The sequence below is a fragment of the Anarrhichthys ocellatus genome, unplaced genomic scaffold (genome assembly GCF_004355925.1).
Source record: "Anarrhichthys ocellatus isolate YVR2014 unplaced genomic scaffold, GSC_Weel_1.0 scaffold40, whole genome shotgun sequence".
NCBI lineage: Eukaryota > Metazoa > Chordata > Actinopteri > Perciformes > Anarhichadidae > Anarrhichthys > Anarrhichthys ocellatus.
Window position 1 is genome coordinate 2259419 of NW_022280070.1, and position 9180 is coordinate 2268598.

Below are 9180 nucleotides of genomic sequence, written 5' to 3' on the forward strand. Positions count from 1 at the left end.
AGCAAAGGGTCTGAATACTTATGACCATGTGATATTTCAGTTTTTCTTTTTTAATAAATTTGCAAAAATTTCTACATTTCTGTTTTTTTCTGTCAAGATGGGGTGCTGAGTGTACATTAATGAGAAATAAAATGAACTTTTTTGATTTTAGCAAATGGCTGCAATGAAACAAAGAGTGAAAAATTTAAAGGGGTCTGAATACTTTCCGTACCCACTGTATATATCAGGAATGCAAATTATAGCAACCTCTTCAGATATTCTCTGCATTTTTCCAACAAGAGAGCATTGTAGAAAAGCAACCTCTAAACTGTGTCAACAAGTCCTTACCAACACTCCCATGTGTGCCAAATGTGCTTAGAGAGGATTAAAAATAAAGACACTCCAACTCAACATATCAAGGTATCCATTTAAACTGAGGTCACTTTCCATCAAAGCCCCCTAAATCTCTTTACTTCAGCAAACAGACCCGTGAGGCCCAGAGCACACATCTCTCAGGTGACTCTCCTGGGCAGCTTTCACAGATTAAAGAGAGAAAGAGTGTGTCAGTCTGTTTAAGGTGGTCGTGGGACTTTTTTATTTTTTTTCCTCAACACCAGCCGTCCAGGTTTGAGCAGATAGATGTTGAGTAAACTCTTCTGTTCAGGCAGCTTATCGAGGATCCTGACGGAGCCAAAAAGCTCTCACACTCCGTACAAATGTAACGCCAGAACCCGGGCACAACACCCCATCAATATGCTCTGACTCCAACCAAAAACACAGAGTTCCTCATCAAAACATCAAGTGGCTGTGATTGGCTTTAGCCGGTCATTCGGACTTTTCTTCGTAACGTAATTCAGCAGAATCAATTTAGAAAAATAAGTGCAACCAGGAAAACAACTGTTGGTTACATTTTTAAATGTAACAATACTTCAAATCAGCTTATATTAAGTCAGTGTTTTTCATTCTGCCCCAGGATGCTGACCTTACTGTCTGAAGAGGGAAGTAAATAAAAAAAGGATTTCCTAAGCAGATCAATAAAGCATAAAATCATCATTACCATGCAAGACGCTGTGTGTCTGGAAGCTAACTACTGAAGCCAAAAGCAACACACACACACACACACACACACACACACAGACTACATGTGACAGCACGTTACAACACAACCCAACACACACGTGAAAATATACCCACCAGCACATTAATGCACACACAGACACACACACACACACACACACACACACACACACTTGCATCTCCTCCTCCTCCTCCTGTGGCCATGATGAAGTAGGTCTACAGACGGGCTGCTGAGGTAATGGGCCACACTCCTCTCCTCCAGCTTCCTCTTCTCTCTTTGCAGGTGTGAATGCAACATCAAACCATGACTTCATGTCCCGACGTCTCCTCTCCTTACCCACTGACACCGCTCTCTCTCTCTGCCAGAGACCTCTCATTTGATGTCCTGCTTAAAAGACCACTGGGTGAATAACTAGGCCTGAAAATAAAACATAATTATCTAATAATATATATATTAGGGATGTCCAAAGCTAAACTACAGGATCAGCAATTTTGGATTGATTCCTAGTGACTATATAAAGTCCATTTACTCATTTCCAAACCACGGTTCAATCCCACTGAACTCCGTTAACGGCACGGTGAAATGAGCACACAAAATTATTTAACATATTCCAGCAAAAAGGGTTGCTTTATGTCCACTTCTGCTGCACTTTGAAAGTGAACCACACCCCTAAAGTGTGGCTCCTGTTCCAACTGCATTTGAACTTGACATTGTGTTCATGCCGCGCATACAGAAACTGTCTAAATGCCGTGCATAGCTTCTCCTGCTACAACAGATCCACACCAACACTTCTCTTTCCATTAATACTATCTGACATACTAGATTATGGGCCATGCTAAAGCTATTTAGCTGTGAAACATACACTGCCATTCAAAAGTCTGGCACACAATGCCTATAACAAGCTGGAATATTAACAGGTAAGTTGTTTAAGCAAAGCTCCTCCTAAAACCTCACAACAGAAACAGAAGGTTGGTGAAGGATTAGCACTGTTGGAATATCAGCTGAACATAATATACTGTATGTAGAGCCCAAATGCAAGCACCGTGTCGTGGTTTAACAATGGCCGAGGGTCACTTGTGTATTTTGGGTGTGGAAATGGTAACAACAGTATTCTCCCCTGGCACGTAACAACGTGTGGACATCAACTAGACGAGTTAGTCATCTTATTCTTCTTTTTTCGGGGCCAAAAATACTTAAAATGTAAATAATGTGTTTGGTGTCTAAATTATACTCTTTTGTCTCTGTTGTAATGGTCATTATTGAAGGAAAGAAATCCAAATAACAGGTGACTCCAACCCAACAATATGTGTCAGCACTTCACTGAAGCGCATAAAGCTCTGGAAATAGATGAATGGAATCATGTTTTTTTTTTTTCTTCTTCTTCTGTTGGACAGAAAAACAAACAAACGCATTGCCAAACAAATTAATAATTTCATTAAATCACTAAGCCAATAATCTCCAGTACTGCCCCTAATCAGAATCAGTTGTTGTGAGGGTGAGGAAAACCCTTCAGGGTAGCAATTGCTGCTCATTTAAGCCTCACTACAACATCAGCCGAGCTCTATCCACCACTGCAGACAGCTGCAGTGTCTATCACATAAGCACCATCCACACTGCGCTCTCCGTCTGTGGCTGCACTCCAGCTTCTCTTCCGAGCTGGTTAAGCAGCACAGGTTGCTGCCGCCTCTCCGGGCGCTTTAGAGAGGCGTGCTCGTGGGTGGCAGCGGTGCTTTCCATGCCCTTTAAAAGAGAGACTCAGACACGGCGCCTGGCGGGAATGTAAAATGCCATGGTAATAATGCCACATTAGTGATTAATACAGTACATCCACTGAAACCTAATGTGATGCATTAGGTTTTCAAATGTTGAGAAAAGGGAATCTGAAAGTCATAGAAATGCCGTAGTAGCGGTCGGAGGGGGACGGATTAGAAAGCAAACCATCCTCCGACGACGGGGTGAGTGACAGTAGTCTTGTTCCGCTCTGCTGGCTAGAGCGAGGAGAATGAAGCCTTGCAATAATCAGACAGTGGAGTGCTCAGGCCACAGGTTGTGTTTAATGGCTAATTACTGTTGCTGTAAACAGCCAGCACCATTATATCTGCGGTGCTGTTTCAACAAGACTCTGGTCAGAGGAATAGAATAGTGGCTAATTAGTGTCTGTGTGATACAGAGCTCAGGGTGCTATCGGGCATCACATTAAGGCTGAGAGTGTGGTGTGATATGGATATATATATATATATATATATATATATATATAAAAAACAGTAGCATGCAGTGGCTGCAGGTTAGACACACTGAGCTGATTCACTCTGGCAGACACTGATGTGTCTTGTCAGTGTGATCAATCAGCATTTAATCTTGGTTTTAGTAATACACGACAAAAGAAACACGGGCACGGTGAAGTCCCCTAAATCACGTATACGTGATCGACTTGCTCTGACAACATCACACCTTCTTAAAGCCGGGTGATGTGAAACAAATGGAAATCATAATGGGGTTTATCACGGAGGAAATATTTAGCGTAAGTGATAAGGCACCCAGACCCTGACATCTTCTCATGATCTATTCAGCTAATAGATGATGATAGATGATAAGGGTGTGAATCAAAAGTGTGTAGGACTATGGAGTTTTTATATTTGAATAAGTTCTATCAACTGATTGCAATAATGTAAACACACAAAGGCAAAAATGTGACATTTATTCATGCTAAACCTGCAAAAATATTTTTTATTGTGATCAAGTTATGTACTGAGCTGGTCATTCCACAGCTGAAAATGTAAATGTTGTAAGTACCTTAAACATATAATTGCGATTTCTGTTGTGCAATTTCTTGTTTGATTTAGACTCTAGGCATCCTGAACTAATAAGCCTGTTAGTTGTTCTTTTTCAGGATCATTAATTTGGACATTAGAATTTGGTACAAATGATAATTGAATATCATCATGATACGATTCAAGCGACAGGCAAACGATCAAATTTAATTAAATTTTCCCTTCAACGTGTTTGTAAAAATGTCTCACTGATACACGGTCACACCTTACTAGTAGGTAAATAACTAACTTACAAATTTAAAAAGCACCTTTCAAGAGAATGTCACAAAGTGCCACATAAAAGAAACACATCACCCGACACAGAAAGAATAAAAACACCATAAAATAGAAACTAATTAAAGAAATAAAACTACAGTTTAAACAGGTGGACTCTTGGGCTGCACTGGACTAATTGGGTCAGAGCTGTACTCTGAGCACCAAGCATCCATATTGAAAGAAACACAGGGCAGACTGGCCAGGCTTTTGTACAGATCACCAGAAGGATGCTGCATGTGGCTCGAGTTACGCTCTCCTTTTTGGCAGCCATAAGCAGTCTGTCTGCACGTTTGAAAAAAGAAAAAAAAAAAAAAACACTACAAACTATCCAACGGCCGCACATAATACATGCATATAGGTGGAAAAGTGCACACCTATGCTGCCGCTTCCCTTTTGTGCAGCGCTCTGCTCCAGTTCCATCAGTCACATCACACTGACTCCCGCGTCCCACAATCCTCCCTACGGTCATTCAGCACAATGTCAATCAAACGCTGACTCGGGTCCCTGGAGTGTCACGGTAATGTTCTCCCTCCGTGTGTGTGTGCGTGTGTGTACTCATTCACGTATGCGTGTATTTTGATGCGTCTGTGTTTGTCTGAACGCATGTGTCTGTGTGCATTCATGCATGTGGTTTTTTCTATTTTTGGTGGCCTCTTTTGTTTTTTCTGGGGGTTTTTTCTCTCCTCTCAGAAGGCGGCGGAGACATGAAGGTGTGCCTCTGCGGTGACAGAGAGAGGAGAGAGGGAGCGAGGAGAAGTCAGGAGGAGCTCGGCAGCAGCAACAGGCAGAGGGCAAAGAGGATGACGGTGCCTCCTAGTAGCCGCTCTGTCAACATGATTATCTTTGAACCCGGCTCGAGGTCAAAGGCGCATCACACAACATGCAAGACGGTTACTGAGGGTGGTCAGATAGAGGCTCGCTGGGCTGCGTGGCGAGGCGGTGACGAGCTAGCACTGTATTCACTCCCGAATGATTCAACTGAATTAAATCATGAAAATGTTCTCCTGGAGGACTTGTAGCTTTGCTGCAGGCTCGCTGCAATATGGATCAAAACTCCAGGCGAAGCGTCCGTCCAAAAGCATGACTAAAAAGCATGCGATTCCCCTGTTGTTGTTTTTCCAATCAACCTTGTAGACATCAATCCACAAGTAAAACTTTAATGTCTCAGATTATACACAGCTGAGGTGCTATAACGCTGCTGCTCTGCCCTGCTGACGACGTCAGTGTCCTCTCTCCACAAAATGAAGACCTCATCAAAGCAGATCGGATCCCAGAGGCGGCTCCGTGGCTGTGCATGCTTCGCTGGTCAGTTTTGAGGCCCGACAAAACAGACAGAACATCTCGTTAATACAGATTTGTATCAGCTGGGCTCTGTGTACGAGCTTTAAATAGACAGTCGGCCTGCTAGTTAGGCAGCTGCCCATGATTTGAGGCCGTCCCATGATACATACAGTATGCTAGAACGCCATAGAATAAAGGAAGTGAAGGAAAACAAAAGAGCTGACTGCAGATTGTAATGTATTTTTCTACTGTACCAGAAAGTCATTGGTTTCCACTCATTGCTTTGCAGTCAAATTAAGTCAAGTCTGCCAACTCCTGTTCGGCAAAATACCCGAGTCCAGAGGTCTTCAACAGGGGGTCTGCGACCCCTAGGGGGTCCGCGGAGGTACTGCAGGGGTGCCGTGAAATTTTTGGTTGATTCGACAATTTTTCATATTTTATTTATATAAAAAAATATATATATATAAAAAATATGTTTTTTCCCCCAAACATGAATCTGTCCATTATTTTAATAGTTCAGTATTGTATGCAAGATAACAGGTATGTTTATGCATGGCAGTGGCACTAATAGGCCATCACTCATTTTTCGTTTCCACATTTATGTTTAAAATAAAAACATCAGTTTGAATAGCTTGTATACATGATTATCATGCAATTGACAGACAATGTTGATATTTGCATCAGTTGACAAGCTATGTTTCTAAATGGCAGTGGCACGGCCTCCCTACTCACTGTACCTTGCACAAGTTTAAAATAAAGACATGAATATATGAACCTGTGTATTATTTGAATAGCTTAGTATTGAATGCACAATAACAAGGTATGTTTATACACGGTACTAGGCCCAGTTTAATATAAAACACAATTTTATACAATATATATAGTCAGGGGTCCCTGCTCCATCTCTCTATCAGTTTGGGGGTCATTGGCCTGAAACACGTTGAAGACCCCTGCCCGAGTCAATTAAGCTACAGCTGAAACAATAAGTGGATTAATTAAACAGAACATACAGTGTTGATAACCGAACAATTATTCAAGCAAAGATGGTAAAAGTACTACACATTATCAGGGCGCAGCTTCTCTAAGGACAGGATTAGCTGCTTCTCTTGACATACACTATATCATAATGTTATCCACTCCGGTCAGACAAAACACTATATTTGAAGTTGTCAACTTGGGCACTGACAGGTTGTGATGGGCATTTTCAGTTTGTTGACATTTATTAGATCAAGCGATCAATCAATTCATCAAAGAAAAAATGAACTAGTAGCATAATCGACAATGAAACTTATCTCTATTGCAGTCTGTATCTGACATCTTTTATCAAATATTTTCTGTCTTCCCACGCTTATTAGCACAGAGCACCGTACGACCATTCAGGTAACGTTAGCAAGCTTCTCATCCAAATGCTGCCTTCATTGGATGAATTCGTTGCCATTCGGTGACCATTGCTTTTACCAAACATCACTGGTGGCTGATTTTTAACTCCCAAACTTGACTTGTCTGTCTGGCGAATGTGCTCTCCCCAAGCTGCCGTCTGTAGTCAGAACAGAAGTGCTAACGCTAGTTAATGATGTGCTACCGTACTCTGCTAATTTTAGCTCCACAGGTTTTTACGTAGAAACGTAACATTTTAGAAACCCATCTCTCTATTATCAGTATAACTATTATAAAACATTTAACCAGAACTTGCTCAAAATCCCCAAAAAACAGCCGATAAGAATATTAGACCTGGTCGGAGCTGGCCGATGCTACGCTGTGATTGACCAGTCCATGTTCGAGAGGCGGGACTTAACGAAGAGTCAATTCCGATATGTCCATTCAATACCGAGTACTGATCAGATACTAGTGCTCCAAGTTCCAAACTTAAAATCTGTGTAAGGAATGTAACTGAGAAAAGAACACTAGTCTGAGGATGTGTCAGTGTGCAACAAGTGGGTGTTCACAATGGTCTTTTAAATTTGCCAGAAATTGCTCGCTTTGATCTGCCAAAAAAGTATTTGCGTCAACATATAAGCCTCAAGATCAATTTCACCAACAGAATACAATCTCATCAGGTTTCACAAGCACACAATTGACACAGAACCAGTAATTAAGCAAAATTCGAGGGAGAAATTAACACCAACAGCAACCAACCGAATAATGGCACACTTTGGCTGCATGTCTCTCCTGTATTACCAGACAATTACCAGCAAGTACATAAACATCCTTTAACTTCTTGGCTGGAGAAATAGAGGAACAGCTTTGAGAGAATTTACTATTCACTGTGGCCCGAGAGAAACCAATTACTCTCCTTCAGTGACAAAAATGCCGATGACCTGTTGCAGATCTATGCCAGTAAGCACAATGCTGTTATGCGAAGGATGAGGACAACAACAAGGCAACAGCAGAAAACGTCTTTGCAGAACAAAGCTTGAGAGCCGACCCGAGTCTGAAGGAGAAAAACCCAGCAGGAGAAACCCAGCGTAGCAGCGTGGGAGGGAAAGAGCAACTATCAGCATACATCAAGTCATTTTGCTGGCAGAAAAAAAAATATAAAAATCATCCATCTCTGGAAACTTGCAAGACTCAACACCTCACAAGCAGAACCCTCTGAGGGCTGGAATGCTGCAAAAAGGCTCTAACCCCAGCAGAGCTGACATTTAAAAGAAGACATGAGTGGACTCACGGGTTTGAAGTCGCTGTGGCTGCATTCCTGGCCTTGGTAACGGCAGTAGAGCATCATCTCTTTGAGGTCGTGGCCGACCCTCTCGATGAACTCCTTCATGCTGAACGCCTTGGGTCTGTAGGCTGTGAAGTTGGCTCTCTCCTCCAGAAACGCCAGCACGTCGGGCTCGGCCAGGTGCGGCTGGGGGATCGCCAGGTGCACGTCCAGCAGGCCCAGCAGCTCCCCGGCGTGGTACAGGTCGTTGCGCGTGAGGCGGCTGAATCGGTAATCGTTGAGGTTGCAAATGGTCACGGCGGGGAAGACCAGGCTGCACGACACCACGGCGTCCATGCTGGTCACGTGGGGGTAGGAGAGGAAGTAGGCCAGGCGCTCGGCGCTCTCCAGGACCAACAGTCCCAGGCAGGCCAGCAAAGCCGCGGCCCAGAGCAAGCGTCGCAAGCTGGGCTGACCGTACGGGAAGATGAAGCGCAGGCCGTGCAGCGTGCTGGCGTGAGCGAAGGCCTGCCAGGAGGTGGGGCGCAGGATGGAGCTCTCGTGGCTCCCCTGACTGCCACAGCTCTCCTTCAGATCCATCATCAGCCCTCCAGCCCCTCAGCCGGGGAGCCCCTGGTGCACTCACACCTGCGCACACACACACAGAGAGGGAACACCAATAAAAAAAAAGACTAAAATGTACACTCCATAACCATATTGAGCATATTGATAAAGCAAGAGAGTGGAAGAGAGAAGAAAAGGGACAGAAAATACAGGCATCAAAGAGTAAAAGATGAAGAGGCAAATCAGAGCCCTGTGACAACTCTTACAGAAAACATGATAAAACACAGAAAATAACTTTAAAGCATAGAACTGACAAAGAAGAGGAAGCATACATAAGGAGGACATGATCTCCACAACCCAAATAACTACTATGGAGTGTCAGAGACGGAGGAGAAAGATGCTCCCTTCGGGGCATCCCTCTCCTTTCCACCTCCACTCTCAATCACTCCTTAGCTCAGAGTTACTGTGGCTGCCAGCCTGCCTGTGGCTCCTATTACACCCCCAACACACACACACACACACACACACACACACACACACACACACACACA

At 43.5% G+C, this 9180-nt stretch overlaps 1 protein-coding gene across 1 annotated transcript in view; it reads right to left on the reverse strand.

The window, feature by feature from the left end:
• The window catches only part of asic2 (acid-sensing (proton-gated) ion channel 2), a 273460-nt gene that overhangs the window by 263610 nt on the left and 670 nt on the right, over positions 1-9180 (reverse strand). The window contains exon 2 of the mRNA XM_031867642.1: positions 8093-8713. Within this exon, the coding sequence (XP_031723502.1) occupies positions 8093-8668 (576 nt within the window). The 5' untranslated portion in view covers positions 8669-8713. The remainder of the gene's footprint in view (positions 1-8092; positions 8714-9180) is intronic.